The sequence below is a fragment of the Falco peregrinus genome, chromosome 14 (assembly GCF_023634155.1).
Source record: "Falco peregrinus isolate bFalPer1 chromosome 14, bFalPer1.pri, whole genome shotgun sequence".
NCBI lineage: Eukaryota > Metazoa > Chordata > Aves > Falconiformes > Falconidae > Falco > Falco peregrinus.
The window spans coordinates 7,700,483-7,718,912 of NC_073734.1; the positions used below are offsets into that span (position 1 = coordinate 7,700,483).

The following is an 18,430-nucleotide window of genomic DNA, read 5'->3' on the forward strand; positions in this document are numbered from 1 at the left end:
GCACAGCTTCACTTTTTCTTAGTCCTCAAAATTATTTAACAACTGATAGGTGCCTCACTATAAAGAATTATGCAGATGTTTTAAGTGGATAGTTTATGAATCTTTTGTCAGCTGCTTGATCTCACATACACAGCAGGCCAAGGTAAAAACTTTGCCAGACATAAATGGACCAACTTAACACTTCTAATGTCTATTTAAATATATTTTAGAAGCGTAAAACATCCTTAAAGACATCCTTTTTAGTGCTTTCTTGTAATAGACCAAACCAAACTTTTCCTTAATTTCTATTTATTACTAATTTCCACATACATTCAACAACACACTAGCTAGTATATTTAATAATTTACGATGTGATCTTCACAGAAAAGTGTCCTGAACACTGATAATTTACACATACTGTAAAAGATCTGGGGATTAAATTGCAATTCAGGAGCACACAAGTGTTAAGGGAACTACTTCTGCTTTATTTTATCCAAGTTTATGAGTCCCTGTTTTGCTGGGGTAACAGCTAAGAATGTAGACTAGCAATGAGTAAAACTGCACTTTAAATTCTTTTAAAACTAATAGCTGTACATGTTTATTAATACTGTTATGGATCAGACAAATTTGGCTCCCAATGAATTCTGAAGGTTAATTTTCATTATATTTAATTTCTGTTTCTAATGATATAAATGGAATTTCAGTCTGCAACAGTCAGCTAATTGGACTGCACTTAGAAATCCTGACACTACTACAGCAGAATTCAACAGCTTGTACTTCAACTTCCATGCCTCATTCTGATTTTTACAGCTAGTTTGGAGAATTCAGAGATAATCACTGGTACACAGCGAACGCCATCTCACCATCTAGAAGGTTAGTTTGAGAACTGCAAAGCTAAAAAAATATTTGCAGCAGAGAAACTTATAGATGCATTGGGGTGGGGAAAAAAAGTGATAATATAGGCAACAAAACACCCCAATGAAACAATTATTTTTTTTTACTTCAGACCTCATGCATGCCAGCACCCACAGATTCAAAGGTGATAAAGACCCTTTGGCACATCTACTGGCCTCTGAGAAGACTTTGGCTTCAGGTACCTCATATTAATTCCTGTTCAATATGCATATAATTTTTATCAAAAGACTGAGAAAAATTTGTTTCCAAGACACCCAACAATGAAAAAAGTTACAACATAAAGACAGCATGCATTCACTCAGCAGCACCTCTGCCCATGCAACCTTACAGAAAGTGTGCTGATACAGTTTTACAGTGAACATCAAGATTATTGTTCTTCCAAACTACTACAGACTTAAACTTTCCCTTAGGTCAGACTTTATTGTTTGAGTTGATACAAATCTGATGCTCAGTAGGGCTGAAGTTTGTATCTACCTATCACCGAAAAAGGTCGCTTAAGAGTTGCAAGTTAAACACCATCTTTGACCTTTTCCTTCCACCCTGCTTGTTTGCAGCCAGATGAAGTGCAACACTAAGCATGCCTATGGAAATAATGTCAGTTCATCTTAAAAACACAGAAATGCCCTTCTCCAGCCCCTTGCAGAACACACCATAACACACCAGCAAACCACTTTTCAATAAGAACTCACTCATACTGCCTCAAATGACTGGCAAAATTCTTTACATTCAACAAGCAATGTTTAAACAAAGCATCTGGCATCATTCACATCACCACTGAGATATCAAAAATTATTTATTAAAATAAGTTATTTTAAGGATTTAAAACAGTTTATATAAGAACACAAGAATTTAACAGATAACTTCAAAAAATTTATGTTTCCCCTCTAGATTATAAAATTCGCACACACATTCAAACCTACTTTCATATTAAAACAGCTGCAACTGTGAAAAAGTTGCTACAGTCTGCCCTGACAAAGAATTGAGAGATGAGATTTTGGAGTTCAAACACAGAATGCAAGAAACAAGTGAAAAGTTCATACATAGCCTTGCCGTCACTTGCAAGTCAACAAAACAGTCAATGTGGTTATTTTCCTTCTGAATACAGAGTAACATTATACTCTGGGAAAAAGTCCTACTGTAAAATGAAATGCGTTTTCATAAACACTGAGGGAGTACCTCTTATAACTTTTGACATCTCATATGTGTGGAGAATGTGCACAGGACTTTTCAAAAGACTATAAAATGTGCTAATTCTTAAATTTTTGCACAGCAGCAGCACAAGGAACCCCTGTGTTCATCACACAATGGCTGTCCCACGTCAGGAATATACACACCAATGAAAGAAGCCAGGACAAATGGACAATTTGGTTATGTCTGCTCTGGAACTGAGCTCAAAGCAAACAAATAAAAAAAAAATTCCCCACAAAACAGAACAAAAAACCCACCACAGCAACAGCCTCAGGCTCTAGGGTTTGATCTCCCTAAACCCTAGCATCTTGTAGTCTCCTGGGGTTTTTGTGATCAGTCCACACCTAGCTGGTACTCAGCTGCCTGTAAATCCTGTCCCAACTGCAGCAACAATCTCAGGACCTTCCAGACAAGGCTCTGGGCCACTTTCTCTGATCAATACTGACAACACAATGTTCTCATTAAATGAGAATCACGGAGGCTGTTGAATGAAATGTATAGCACAGGGACTGATCGTATGACAAACTACCTGTGTCCTGGAACATGCTATAAAATGCATGCATGCCAAAGGTCCCCCCTCAGGGAACAGCAACTGAATCATCCCAGACATCTGGACGCTGCAGATTAGCCCAGCTTTATGCAGCAGTCTATGTTACAGCTCCACCTCTCAAATCCACAGTTGATGTGATTTTTTTGTTTGTTTGAGGGCAGTTTGCACCCATTTAATCCTCAAACAGGTCAATCACAACTAGGTACTGAAGAGATTTCAGGCAGGAGGAAGGAAAGCAGAGAACTGCCTTTAACTTTGCTCTCTTCTCTTTCTAAGTTGGGTGATTAGTAGTTAATTTCTTTATAATAAAACATTTACAGAAACCCCACCCCATTGTGGGACACACTATTATAGCACTTTCAACTTTGAGAGGAGACTGTACTACAGAGCAACCAAAACCTCAAGGGGTTCCTCCAGCATCATCTTTGAACGCACAATGACATCAATTAAGTGCCTCTTGAAACAACAGAAGTCATACAGCATGGGGAGCAAGAGAAAGTGAAAATTGCCGAGGCAGCTTCATCAGGCCATGGATCCCAAATCCATGCAAGTTTTCTGTGATCAGAAATACAGCACTATGTACGCAGCATTTTATGCCTCAGGCAGTCACTTAGACAGAAAAACTGAACTCCTCTGCACACATTTGAAAGTCAAACATATGTACAGCAAAACTCCGCTCATGTAGAAATAAAGCAACTAGGAACTTGGTAGTAATACCATAGTGCTAGCACAAAGAACCAACACACAATGACAACTGGAGCTAAATATGCCATCGAAGGACTTTAGTTCTGCTCTGGCAGGAAAACACAGTTGCTAATCTAACAAGTTTTCTCATCTGTAGCTCCATGTTCTTCATTTGATTAAAGCCGTTAAGAATGATGTACCTCTATATTTGTGCATACTCTCATTCTTGGATTAGATACATTTTGGGAAAATGGTCTGCATTTACAGAACACTATAATTTGATGCTATTGTCTAAGTAGGACTGCAAGATTAAAAATTGACAGTTCATTAAAAAATTCATTTCTAAGCACATTAGCAGCTGAAAGGATTTGCAAAGTGATACTATACCAAAGTAAATGCTTTGCAGAACTTGAAATACCTTTCCTTTCTGCAAACAAAAGGATATTTCCTACTGCATATCTAAAAACTTTTCTTTCCACTGCCTTGAGGTTGTAAACATAAGTTCGCAGGGGCTATGAACACAGGTTCACACATCATTCCTTTCTTAACCTTTACAGAGAGATCAACAGGAAAAACACAACTACAGTCACAGAGGATATTTGGTTTCAACAAAATTAACGCATTTTCTAGTTTTCAAAAATGTAACAGAAAACTTTTAACAAGAATACAGTATGAGCTATCAGCTGCCCAAAGTATTTCATACAGTATCAGAAGTACAATCTGCTGCTGCCTTGGGCACTGCAACATACATGACATAACAATGCTGGTGTAGAAGTGTTTTTACAGCATTTAATAAATTAAAAACTCACTACCAGTTAATCTTAAGGAGCCAGGTTGTTGAAGTGCTGTGATTCCATGCATGCAAATTGTTGTGAATGTCTTATCTATAGCCTGCATACACAAACATAGTAGATGATTTATACTTGTACTTCAGGTATTGATAATGAGAAGTGAGGTCTATCCAACCGCATGCCCTCAAATTTTAAAAATCTTGAATACACAGAAGGTATGCTTTGTACAGAATATAAATTATCAGGAATTTTAAAAAGTTTTTGTTATAACAAGAAATTATTAAGGAAACCCATCTTTCCTCCTCCTCCTCTTCTTCCAGTCATTCAGTCTGATGAGACCGTCATTGAGTAGGATGACCAGGATAAGTTAATTTTTCTTCCTGAATTGCACCATAAAGCACGCATCAAAGAACGATTGCTTTAAGAGTAGAATTTGCTGTTACTGACTTTCTTCTCCTTCAATCTTAAGGGGGGGAAAAAAGGAAAAATCAAATCTACTAGGAATTTCTCAGAGGAAAACAGTCTACCAAGTTCAATTTACTTAGATATGCACGCGAATAACGTATCAGCAACAAGCATTGCAACTTTTTTCCTTAATAAATGGGAGTAAACCAGTGATTCATGCAGCTATTCAGCACACATATAAAAGGGTAAAAATATTTAAATAAAAAAAGTCTTCCTCCTCTCCCATCTTGAGATCTTCTCAAGACTTCCTCCTGGTACATGAAGCCTCTGCCTCCTTCACACCCAGCCCAAAGGTGGCAGCAAAGGAGAAAGATCCTTCCCCTGAGCTTTGGATAACGTACAGACACTTTAATGACAATTCTATGTTGTCACAACTCAATACTGTTTTTATCTTTTGTGACATGTGTATCTGGAAGCATCTTCTGTAACCACACATCTAATATGCTAATGACATCTCCAGAGGCATAACTTTGGCGGTGTAGAAGCGAGGCGTTTATTTGGCTGTATATACTTCCAGGCTTTCCTCCTGGAAAGCAGGAGAAGAGAGGAATATCGGCTCACAGGACGGCATGTTTCACTGTGAGCTCACTGAGCAGACATTTCACAGCGTCTGCTGGCCTCTAGCGGCTCACAGCCCAGCCTTGCTTCACCGCAGCCTTTCCTTGGTTCAGATGGACTCATTGTACTCTCACCACTCTTCAGATGCTCATTTTGATAAATCTGAGATTACTTTAGCATAAATCATGTCTAGATAGAGTTGCCTTAGAAAGGAGAATGATAATCAACCCACCTGCGGTTGCACGTCTCTTGGTATATCTGTAGTTTGTGTTCATTCACACTGAATTCTTTTAATATAGCATCTCTGTTAGGATTCCTTAAATTCATATGGGTGTCGTAGAGGAACAGCTGGTTATTAAGCTCCTCCTGGCGCTTCCGAAGTTGCCGACATGAGGAATAAAGTTCTTCTTCACTTTCCTTCAAAATAATAATTGGATTCAATGTAACTCGTAAGACACATACCCAAAATGACACAGAATCAACAGTTAGGGGGATTCTTTTGTTTTCCTAAACACATTCCATTAGCTTTATAGAACGTTTTATAAAATTAGTTTCATAAGATATTTCTGGAATGTTTACGGGAAAAAAAAACCTAACTCAGAAAGCACGAAAAAAAACCCCTCAGCCTAACAAAATGGCCAGCTATATCCCCTAACAGGGGCAGCAGGGATTATTCCAGCGCAAGTCGTGAAACGTGCACAACCTGAACACTTCCACTAGAATATTTTTCCCCACTAAAGCATGTCAGTCTGTTGAGGAAAGGACAGCAAATGGTGTATCATGATGGGTTATCACACTAAATTTTAAAAATACTTTTTAAAAGGTTTAATTTTTTACTCTTCCATCATATTTGTGTACTGCATGACATACCACCAGTCCTGGTGCTTTCCTATTGAAATCTAGACTACAGGTCAAAATACTGGCTCGTAAGTAGGACCCCTAATAGCAGCAAGTACTCAGATGACCAAGAAAGAGGGACAGAGCCTGTGTTTCTATGTAGCTATGGCAATTCAATACTTGCAGAGGAACTAAGTGAAGAATAATCTGCAGTGTTTGAGTTTCTGTTGTTGTAGGTGGTCTTAAAATATTCCAAAGCATAAAATAAAGATGATCCCTTTCACGACTTCAAAACTTTGGATGCAAAAGCTGTCTCCTTTATAGAGTTACTAGTGGGGAATAGTACTGGCAGGATTGAAGTCTTAATTTTCACATCAGCAGCAAAACAAGATACTCATCCTACAAGAAATGACATGCAATCAATAAATGTAATAAATCCAAATATTTTCAGAGGTGGCATACAAATAAGACTGCCTCCTTCTGCACTCAGTCCAGATCTAGGAAAATGGATCGGTTAGCAGCGTACCCAAGAGGTTTCAGTTAGGGCAACAAGACCCTCTCCCAAACCTCATTTTTCCTCCTGAAATACATTCCTATCCAGGCATGGGTTGAAGCAACTGAAACAGCCTCAGTGCTATGCTGCTGATTAGGATTTTAAAAGTAACGTTTTTTAATTATTATTTTTTAAGGGAAGGAACTTTATATTCCCAAATCGCAAAGGGAAAAGCAGATTGCCAATTACCAAGTTGCAGGTGTAATCAAGATGCATATGTACTACTATTTGTTCTTGTAAATAAATGTATCCACAAAGCTAGACTTTAAAACTCCATTTAAGAACGTCCACTTCAATCTTTACGTTAAAATATATACACCATCGAGGCTGACTGTAATCACAAAACGCTGAAAAGATACACACACTTTCTGAAGCAAGTAACTCAATTTTCAAGTAAATAAGACACATTCCTAAATCTAACAACCACCTCAGTGTAGTACAATTTCTGCAGTGTCAAGAAAACTATTTCACTTCAACAGAACCTGCATAAGGCCCCACTTAATTCACAAATGTGCATGCTTACATCTACAATATTCTTGCTTCTCTATTCCCAAGAAATTCCAAGGCCATCTGTAATTCCCCTTTTATAATTCTGTATTTCATCTCCAAGAGTATGCAGATGGACACTGTATATAAACAGGCCTGTTATTAAATTATATCATTTTATAGAGGGTCATCATTTAAAGCTACGGGCAGAAGAACAGATGGAGACAGCCTTGATCTTTTCAGATGCTTCTTGAATAGATCTGGCAAAAGAAGTTAATCAGACTTCTAGAAGTTGATTAACTATGGCAAGTCTTGGTTTCTTGCAGACTGCCAAACACAAGGGAAAATTTTCAAAGTTCTCCTGCCACTGCGTTACCACCCAGAGACATCAGACAGTGTAAAAATACAGAGTTGTGCTGCATCTTCATTTGGCTTAACAAACAGAAGGGGCTTCAAGAGTGCGAAATGTGCTACTGTCAAAGGACTTGGTACTGACAGATGGGGAGGCATACTGCTGCTCTGAGCCACAGTTTAAGAGCTACTCCTGCCCCAGGCAAATGATGATCTGAATTTCTGAAGAGAAACCACGGCAGGAGGAAATCACAATATATCTACAAGTGATGTCTATGCTCAACGTATTAGGCAACAGCAAGTTGTTTCTCAAAGGCAGCAAGCCAAAAAATAGCAGTTTATCTGGCCTCCTCTATCAGCCTCGTGTCTGTGAAATACAAGCCTTTTAAACGTTATCTTCTCTCTTGTTTACACACACACACAGACACACACACGCTTGGTCTCAGCTTCTAGCTCTGTCCTGCTCTCACGACTCTTTGCTAGCCAACAGAAGGAACCGACCACGGCTGCCAAACACTGTCATTAAACACAGTTATTTTACATCATGTGTTATAAGGTGGCTTTGTAAAAACCTTGACAAAGGATGTTTGAAAAAGGCTGCCAGTCCTCTGTAAAGGAACATGTGACTGAATTCCATAATTTCAATTTCAGTGTATGCAACTGCAGGTGCAAATCCCTCCAGAGACATAATGACTTACAGTTAGCTGAGGCTGGTGTTTTAATCAGGAAAAATCAGGTACACTGGTGTGAACTGCAACGTAAGCCTGAATGGTTGTAAAAGACTACAAATAAAAGGTTGGACTACTTTTTTCTCTGAATCTGAAGGGTACAGGAAAGCACCCTGAAATACCCACTTCCCAGAAGAATCTTTAAACTTTCATCACACGGCCTCTACACCAGTGTATTTAAATTACATAAAATCTTGTTGAGATAAGAGTCTGAGAATAATCCCGCTTAAATCAATATATACAGCAACATCTCTGGAACACCAACAAATGCTGTTCACAGATCAGCCACTTCAATGCCAGGCTTAATGAGCAAGAACGCATCATTATTTTTCCCCCCTGCATGTTTAAAAATACTCATTCTTCAACTAGGTGTTTGAGAGAGGCTGAGAAGAGCAGATTCACACTTCTGCAGGAACCAGAATGTCTTCTATCTGATGGGTTGTTTATTTTAATGAAATACTGGGAGAAATTACTGCCTTCTCTTCCTAAAGTTATTTCTTTTTATGTAGGAGCTTTAAAAAAAATATTACTCTGTGAAGTCAAAGCTGAATTTAGCTAGCTTTGCATGGCATTAGTCAGTTAAAGGGGAAAACTATGACCATGCCATTACAGCAAAAACTAGTGGAGGTAACAAGGCTTTGTTAGTGTGTTATTTAACAGCTACATAATCTGTCCTCCCAGAGGGAGAGTAACTCAACTGGCATTACTGGTCTTCCCCAGTACCTGCAGAAATGCCTGACAAAAGCACATCGACACAGAACAGGAAACTAAATCCTCATTTCCTGGTTTTCACAAAGAGCTGATAACATGCACAAAAAGGCCCAGTGGTACTCACCAGAACTTGTTGCATTTCACAGTGAACCAGAAGTGAGGCCAGCTCTATATCTTCACTGTAGCCATTCTTGAGAGGAACTGATCTAAAACCTGGCCAGGGGGAACATATAGAAAGGACAATTAAGAGTCAAGGCAAAGGGTCATCTGCAGTTACAACATGGTACATACAGTCCTGAGGGCTAACAGATTCTTCATCGCTCAAATGCTCCACTGTTGAGAGCGGGCTTTGCTATGACAATTACAGGGAAGCAAAAGGCAAGAATGGCAAGACTGAGAAACGCAGATTTCACACGCTCCTGAAAACTAAAGCCAGAAGCAGAGGAAAGCAGAAAACTTACTCTACATAGGTCCACATCTAAAATAATTAACAAAACAAATACACTGACACCAAAACAGAAAAAGAATATTTCCAGATTTCACTCAGAGCACATAACCCCGTTGCTGAAATGGAGTATGTAGTAAAGACAGTGCAAATTATTCTACATAATGCTTTCCTATCTCAATTTTTAAGAAGGAATTTCACGTGGGTGAAAGGATTGGTTTAAATACTTACACGCTACATACCCAGTATCATAACAAACAATGCATTAAAAGAACTCACATCAAAAGAGCACTTGGCCTTTGGCGCATTGTAGCTTCTACTGAGAGCAGTCACAACGCAAAAATGCTGAACAGCATTTTTCTGACTTAGCCCCTTATTATACCCAGTGATCTCACCTGATTTTATTCCTTTTATTGGGAAAGTGGCATGTGCTAAGAAATTGGGATCACTGAACATATCTTCCTCATAAACAACAAAGCGCAGAAATGCTAGACTTGGATCATAAACTTCAAATTTCACTTGCTCTGGACAGGGTGCCCAAACTGGATTAAGGCCATTGTCATCTGTAATGAAAAGGAAACATTTGCAGTATGAAGCAATAACTTCCCTTCACTCGCATATGGGTATGTATCCCAGGACGTTTTTTAGGGATACGAAGGCCCAAAAATCCTATTTACCATCCGTCTCCTTTTGTAACCTTGCTTCAGAAGGTTGGTATTTGTTTATTTGGGAAGGGAGACAAGAGGAAACTTGGCAGGGATAGAAATCCATGAAGAAAAGTATTATTTGTATTTAAAAATATAAAACCTTCTTGGACATGTATTTGTAAAAGAAAGAAGCTATTTCATTGCTCATATTCATAAGCCTCATGCTCTGTATCAGAGTACAAGCATGAAAAGCACTGGGAACACTGAAGTACAACGGCCCAATTCTTAATAAAACACCAAGTAATTTGGTACATGTGACACAGCCAGGAAGTTTGCTCTCTAAAATCTTGGTCACTTCCCACAAAAAGTTAAAATCAATCCTCCTCTCTGAAGTACTGATGAACCACAATGCACATTCTGCTCCTGATTCTGTCTTTATTTTCCACTGGTATCGATGGTTTGGATAATTAAAACCAAAGCCTCTTGTTTACTAGAGGAACACTGCTGCATCCAGAAATATTAAATGGTGAAATATCAAGGGGCTGAGATACTCTCCCACTTCAGTGCACTTAAATGAAGCTCATGTACACACGAACACACATCCTTCACCCAGAACTCACCAGGCGTGAGCTTTGATCAAACCTCTATTGCACTGCCAGTTATGCTACTTTACAGCCCTGTATACCCGAGCTGTCTCAGTCTTAGAAGCCAAGTTTAAATAAACATAGTCTAGATCTCACAGTAGGAACTCCCCCTTTGGGCCAGACTTTTGGGAACTGACTAGCACTGTTGGAGGCCCTTTCAGCACTTTCTTAAAATATGCAAATAGAGAAACATGCATAGGCAAAAAACACAACCGAATTTTCTTTACAAATTGCAACAGTATTTTTTTTTCTGAATTTGATATACAATAAAGTTTCCCAAAATTGGCCCTGAGGCAAGCAAAAGAATACTACTGTATGACTCACCAGTCCAGAGCAATTAACTTATTCCTCCCTGTACATGTTGCTGGCCAGTTACAAACTCATGGTCACCCTCCACCCACTATATTTAAAGACACTGGAAATATAACCATATCCCTACAACACCGAAAACTGCAGATACTCACTCACAACTGTTGTCTTGAATTTGCTGTTATCGTATTCAGCCCCACAAATTTCTACTTCTACAAAGGGACAAGCGATGCTTCTACCGGGTTTAGGGAGATGACGAGCACCTAAAACCTGCAAAAGCAACTGTAAATTATAACCACCTCCAAAGGAAACTTAGCGCCGTTATTTCTGTACGGAGGACAGCCTACAGAACTAGAGGGGGTAGGGGTGAAGTCCAGAAGAATATGCATAAAATACACACTCCCTTCTCTTGAATATGTTTGCATGTATTAAACATACTATCGGTGACAGCAGTAATAATATCTCAACATTGTTTGGGTAACCCAATGATTTTCATTGTAAGATACTGTAGCTGACATTCATTACACACAGTATGGAGTTCCAGACCAGGCCTGTAATGTAAATTTTGTTACATTTCCTCAGTCTTTATTACATATCTACTTTATGACATTCCTTTATTCATTTATTACATATCTATTTATGACAGGCACATTCACAGCCCCTGTTGACCTCTTCTGTAAACTGTACTGAGAAGCAGTTCAAGTGTTTCTTCTTTCTCAGAAAATGTATTTTTAAAGGACATCTCTTAATGTATAGCAACTGAGAACAGAAACAAGTTCAATTCCTGTTTGGCACCAGATGACAACATGGCATAATTTTCAAATTATAAACCCATCTCCCCATGAAAAATGATAATGACACTCTGATTAAGTCACAGTGTACTAAATATGATGAAGGGAGGGATCAACTCATTATTTTTAATGCTTAGTTTCTGTTTTTCATTACAAGTATCTTTCTCCCACACTGGAAATCTCTGAACTAGTTCATCTGCTGCTAACCAATCTTCAACAGGATCTTCCTATTGAGAAGTCAATAGATTGGAAATGCAAGTTAGTTAATTTGGAATTTTTATTAGCAATTATACAAAATCATCCCAGGATTGTGTTTTCAGTCCTATAGCATTTGTTTCATTAGCATGCTGAAAATACATATTTCTTTTCAGGAACCAGTGAAATTAGTTTTATTCTCAAACACACTGACATTTAGAAACAGTATTTTGACAATCTGTCAGATCTTGCTCTGAAACATAATAGCTTTATTTTTAGTTTTATAGATATTTATGACTTGTAAAAAACATAATTTACAAAAGAGATTTACCCTCACTGTCATAATCATCTGCAATTTCCTCTTCGAGTCATTTGGCATTGGGTCATACTCTTCATTTCGCATGCTCTCTGGCTGCAGAACATAGCCAGTGCGTCCATTAAGTGAAAACAAGGCATGGTTCAATTGCATGTATTTATCTAGGGAGAGAGTTAAAGAGTCACAACAGAAGATCCCCACTTGAATAACACTAAGGAAGTACCAGACTAATGGCTCCTCTCTAATTCCTTCTGGTGGCCACTTTATCAGAAAGAGCTGGGAAGAGAAGTTGGAAGACTGTTCCCTTCAGTAACTGAACCTGACAGGTCATTTCTCACCAATTTTAATCCGGATAAGCCCATCTCCATTCACAATTAGTTTGCTATCAGCGTGTCATAAACCAGCTGGCCCTTAGCATAAAGTTAAGCACAGCCTTCCTTGGGGCTGAACAACTGTTCATCCACTTGAAACTTACTGTAAATCTCTCTGCTTGCTTATCACAAAGAGATCAAGGTGAAATAAACTTTAGAGTGTGGGGGCTAGTTAGGCTCAGACAGGCCTTTTGGGGACTGATCTTTGGGAACAGGTGATCCATATGTTCAAAACCAAACTTTAGTTCTTGTACATCCCTTCTTCAGGGAAGTACAAATAACTAGGACAGCCACAGCAACTAGAACGGCAGAGAGGCCAGAAAGGGGTTTGTTTATGGTGAAATGGAAGATGGATTAGATCCTTTTTTAAAGGGAATATTACCTGGAGTTTGGAAGTTAAGGGCCACCATCTGGGAGCCACAGAGCCAGAGGCGAAATGGGTCATAGTTGGACGAGTCAACCCTCTGTCCTTTAGGATAGACACGTGTCAGTCCCTTCAGGTTGTATTTCAACAATTCAACTGGCTTTTGCTTAACAATACTCTCTGCCTTAGTTTCCACAAAAGAACGGATTTCTTTGAAATCAGGATTTTCTGGACAAGGTAAGGAGGAAAAGCAATGGTTACTAAAGAAAGAAAGAACTCTACATTTATACTTCATTTCTACTAACACTTTGTTTTACTTTGTTTCACTTTGTCCTTTAATGCAATAATTGGCACAATTCTCATGCAGACATGGCAAATCGGTTGAGCATCAAGTCTGAAAGTTAAAAATGCCTGCTGCCACATGCTTTGCAACAGGGTAGAGAAGAGCCTATTGTCATAGTCTCATCTCATCATTGCTAACAATGTACTTCTGACCACTATAACATATTTAAATGAGACATCTTTTTCTGGGTTTAAATATGGAGAAGAAAGGATGAGCCAGGGTTACCCAATTCCTCAAACAATTACTATAATTATTATAATGTCTTAACCACACTGACAGCTTATTAAAAACATTTGCAAAGAACCTTAAAGAAAGAGGGCACATCTGCTGGCTTCTCCAGCAGCAATGACACACGAAAAAAAGGAGTAAGTAGTACATATTTCAGTGTCAGATTCCACACCCGCACTTACACAAACCCCAGGTCTCATTTATATGATGAAACCATGTACCATTCCAATAGCTTACATAAATGGCAAACAGGTTCTTACAGTAAAATTATATAATACACAGCAAATCCATTTTGAAGGTTTTTACAAACAAATTGCAAGTGTTCAGCCTAAGTTTTTCATCTCAAAAAATTCAATTGATACGTAACTAGTGAGCCTCCCCATGAAAGACACCTACGAGAGCATGCCTCTAGTTAACTAGCTAGAAATTTGTGACAAGTTTTTTGTGACTGTTGTATAGCATCAAGTTCCCTAGTGCACAATTTCAAAGTGCCACTGAAAACTGCACAAGTGAGGCAGAATTTATTTTCCAGTAGAAAAAGGATAGATTTTATCTTCAGTTCTAGAATTTCAACTAACATCTGTAAAGATTCTAGAAAGGGTAAAATTCAGGTGTAATATTAAAGGAAATACCTAAATTGTCCTTGGTTTTGCTTGTTGGCTTGCAGTAGATTACCAGATCAGATAATTCAATAGCAATCAACTGATTCTTTTCCCAGTATTTCCTCCTGTTCTCCTGTAAAACATAACAAAGTTTTAGATTACAGGTACACTGAGTATTATGGTACCCTAACTCCAGGGTATACTCTAATGAAATGACAAAGCCGATGCATTCTTTGTTGCCCAGATTCCTATCTGATACTTTATAGCCACTTGCATAGTTAAAATGTACTTTTAAGATCCAATTCAGAGAACAGGCTAACCAAATGGGTTGGGGTTTTAGTTGTGTTGGGTTTTTTTGGGGGGGTTGTTGTGTTGGGTTTTGGGTTGGTTTGTTGGGGTTTTTTTTTAAGTAAGTGTTTCAGTGCTTCCCTAATCAGTCCTTCTCAGAATCCTGGCAAGATTTTATTTTTTCTTATTATTTTAATGTGGCTCTACTCGGTTTTAGTTACAACCTCATATAAATGCAAATGTATGCAGAAAAAATGCAAAGGGTACTGAAGTGTCTCTTTATTTACAATCCTGAGCAGGACTTAAGACTTGTTAGTAACTCCCAAACTGCTAAATTCAAACCCTATGAGCATCATTCCTGTAGTTTTCTATTTGTGCACCAAACCAATAATGTTACGTATAGAAAATAATGTGTAATCTTGTTGTCATCACCAATAATAAACCCAGCATGTTTGCAAGCACCTGCTCTGTGAAAACTGAGCAACAGTCCCTGCAACCAGAGACTGGGAATTACTGAAATCAGCAAGACTCATCCTGAGTGGAGACATTTGTGCTGGAGGCTTTTCAGACATAAGAAGCAATTACAGGATAAAACACATTAAAGAGTCCTGTACTGAACAGCGATTAGCTTTGGCACAAGAGGTTATGAAGCAGCAGCAATTAGGAAGTCTTCCAAAAGAATTCCCTCAGAAGACTAACTGAAAAGGAATGAAAATCAGAGCTAGGGAGCCATGGGTTTCCAGAATGTTTTACTGAACCAGAGATCATACATTAAAGTCTAAGAAAAGTAAGGAGGAATACGATGTTTAGACTTGGAAATAACCTTGGGAGAGAGCCATACAAAACCTCATTGTACTAAATGATCCACCATGGTTTCCCAGACACTGCCCAACAGAAATCAGAGCTCCAAATAGCAAAGGACCACTTCTGGATGCCATGAGCTCATCTTTAGACATAACCCTCTAGTGATACCAAGTAGGAGAGCTAGCAATGAACAACCATCCCTAGGAGCAGGGCAAGTGTCAGTATTAAGCAGAGATGACAAGATACATGAAGCTTAGTTTTACTTTTTCTGTATACTGGACACAGCCCAAGAATGAAGTCATAAAAAACCTGTATCATATTGTAGCATACTGTTGATTCACTAATCTTTTTCCTTCCCCAAAATTCAGCCAGTTAACTGTACTGGCAAAAGGGCGTTTCCTCATCATTCTCCCCTCCTCATGCAGTAGTCTATCATGTGAACTTTCTAGAGGTCACACTGTGAGAAAAGCCTCCTGACTGATTCCTGATGAGTTTTAAAGCATCTTTGAACACAGAGTGTTTAATACTTCCCTAACCGTACAAGCTCCTGAAGAGCCATTGTTGTACCATAAGAAACATTCCATTTAGAGACACTTCTTCTAGGTCATGTTTCTCTTTTTCTCGTTTTTACTTCTAAATGAAAGCCTGGCATAAGAACCATATCTCTCCTCCCCCAACAATAGGTCAACAGCTCCTGTTGGTTCTTCCCTTGCTGAATTTGTAGTCCTCTGCTTGAAACGCCAACTTGCCTGCTATAAATAGGATTATCGTGACCCTCCGAGCATTACCACTCCAGATGACAGATAAACAGCATGAGACAACATGATACTGAAACACATTTTCCATCACTCATATCACCCACTTAAAAATAAAAAGTCAATAAAAGCAACAAAGGAAAGAGTATACTTAAGCATAGTCATTGTAAGGGCTTTTTGGTCATGTCAAAGACTTCTAAAATACTAGAAAAGATGACTGGGAGGTAAATTAATACATCAAAACACAAAAAGCAAGTCCTGAAGAATGTCTTTCAGTGGCAGTACTTATAGAGGGATGGGATGTAGAAGCTCAACTTAGGCAGAATCTTTTAATCTTTAGGCAAGAATTTGGAAATACTACTATTGAAGGTCTGGTAAATCTAGAATATGCCTATTGGTTACAAATAGATAAAGTATTATATTAGCCAAACAATTCCCTACTAGCGCCACTGCATTCACTGGAAAACAGAGTTAGTACACAGGATTAAGAAGAGTTTAGGCAAAGGCAGCTCAGATTTCACATATACTCACTAGTGGATTCACAGCTCTGAACAGAACAGTCTGAGATCTGAGTTTCTTCTGCTTAATGCTAGGATTAAATCAGTGTAACTAGATGTAAAATTATAATGGTATCTACTTTGTACTACTAAGCACACTGAGGTGCTGGGTGCAACACACGCAGTACTCTGCTGAAAAACTCTTGTTAACATAAATTTATATAAAACACTGGTACCATTCCCAAAAGATTTTAGGGAATAAGATTCACAGTATCAATAAAATGAACCAACAAACAGCAATATGCAAGAGAGTGAAGAACCACGTGTTGGAAACATTTAGCATTGGATGGCAGTTAAAGACAAATCCTATTGTAAATTCATAGCAGTCCACTATAAAAAAACAATAGACAGATTTTTAACAATACCTCTTCTGTAGTTTTCCAAGTGATTTCACGGATACTTTGGTACCATTCAAAGAGTTCTTCTACTTTATCAGTTGCAAACTCAACACATGGATCTTCTAGATTCTTAGGTTCCAGAATGAAGACAAAAGGCTTTTTGTGTTTTCCTTGGGGCATTTTCACTGTTAGGCAACACAGTAGCAAGAAATTTATCCTAAAATCTAACAGTTCTTCTAAGCTGTCACTCTTGATTTATTGCAACAGTTAATACAGCTAATACAATTAATATGATGAAACTCCAGGACACTAATACAAGTAGGTGTTTTGTTTAAAAAACAAACAACAATTTTTCCTGCTAAACATAGAAGAGTCTACTCAACCACAGAAAGCTTAAGAGTCTGTGCATAAGCATCAGAAAATACCTACCAACGTTGTATGTATTGAGTACCAGTATGCCACGACACAGAGAGCCTAATGGATTGTCCTCAATAATCTGAAAAACATGAGTTAAATCCGACCCTAAATCTCACGTTGCATGAATATGCACAGGACATTAACAAATAATAAACATGTACCATTAAATCTAATTTCAGTTTCACTGAAAGCACGCCCACTATAAATTTTAAAAGCTTTTTTCCATATCAAGAATCTCTCATTTTGAGAAACACAGGAGAATCTCTGTAGTGAGAGTAGTCAAAATGAGGAGTGCAGCTTCTGTACTGACACAATTGCTCATTTTTCAAGCCTGTTTAAGGCTGCAATGACCGGGGGAGGAAATCCAATACATCTGTTTTCCTCCAAAGATGCCTGGAAAGTCATTGGAAGTGTTTCAGAACATCAAAAGAATTCAATGTTTTCTTTTTAAAACTCAAAAATGTTAAAACTGTTTATTATGGAGTTTTGTTTACTTTTGTTGAAGCGAACTTTGTCCAAGACTCTGGACTAGATTTTTAGATATTTTTGACAAACAGCACTGGGTTAGTCATGCATAAAAACTTAATAATGGAGTCTGAAATGGCTAATAAGATTTGTTTGGCCACATAGTTTTCTTATTTGCAAATATTAAAGCAGTAATTATACAGGCAAACTAGTTAAAAGTAGTTAAAAGTTTAAGGCATGTTATAGTTTAGCCAAACTATCTGAAAAAATCTTAACTGGTATGATTTTCATTACCAGGAAACCATTAAAATCTCCTAAAACCCCACCAAATCAGCTGTCTCCTTAAGCAGTTTTCTCTGAGGAATGTCCTGACAAAAATATTCAGCAGCAGAGAACAGTGAAGAATGCATTCATTTCTCTATTCTGTGTTCTCTCAATCACAGCACATAGAGTCATGGTTCTATAAACCAGACTTCCACTTCCAGGAGGTAGTATCTGCTAGGGAAACGTAGTGGACAAACCTTAACCCTCACCTGGCTTTCAAGTTCAGCAGAGTTATCAGATGACAGGTCTTCAACATAATTAGATGGAAAATAGTGTTGGACTTTTTCTCCATAATCCCCCTTCCACCTGAATTGAAAAAGAAAAGTGTGTGTGTATATATATATATATATAAATAAAAATAGTTAAAGAGCTTCTGTTAGCCATTAATGAAGCAATAATCCCCAAGAAATTAGTCATTAATACCCCTTACT

At 38.1% G+C, this 18,430-nt stretch overlaps 1 protein-coding gene across 1 annotated transcript in view; it reads right to left on the bottom strand.

Annotated features, from left to right (window-relative positions):
* Positions 1 to 1,669: 1,669 nt before the first annotated feature.
* Positions 1,670 to 18,430, bottom strand: part of PLCG2 (phospholipase C gamma 2) — a 66,107-nt gene continuing 49,346 nt past the window's right edge. The window contains exons 23-33 of the mRNA XM_055819194.1: positions 18,209 to 18,305; positions 17,223 to 17,289; positions 16,821 to 16,978; positions 14,082 to 14,184; positions 12,897 to 13,106; positions 12,159 to 12,304; positions 10,997 to 11,111; positions 9,637 to 9,804; positions 8,921 to 9,009; positions 5,363 to 5,547; positions 1,670 to 4,570 (exon numbers count right to left, since the gene is read on the bottom strand). Coding sequence (XP_055675169.1) covers positions 4,528 to 4,570; positions 5,363 to 5,547; positions 8,921 to 9,009; positions 9,637 to 9,804; positions 10,997 to 11,111; positions 12,159 to 12,304; positions 12,897 to 13,106; positions 14,082 to 14,184; positions 16,821 to 16,978; positions 17,223 to 17,289; positions 18,209 to 18,305 — 1,381 coding nt within the window. The 3' untranslated portion in view covers positions 1,670 to 4,527. The remainder of the gene's footprint in view (positions 4,571 to 5,362; positions 5,548 to 8,920; positions 9,010 to 9,636; positions 9,805 to 10,996; positions 11,112 to 12,158; positions 12,305 to 12,896; positions 13,107 to 14,081; positions 14,185 to 16,820; positions 16,979 to 17,222; positions 17,290 to 18,208; positions 18,306 to 18,430) is intronic.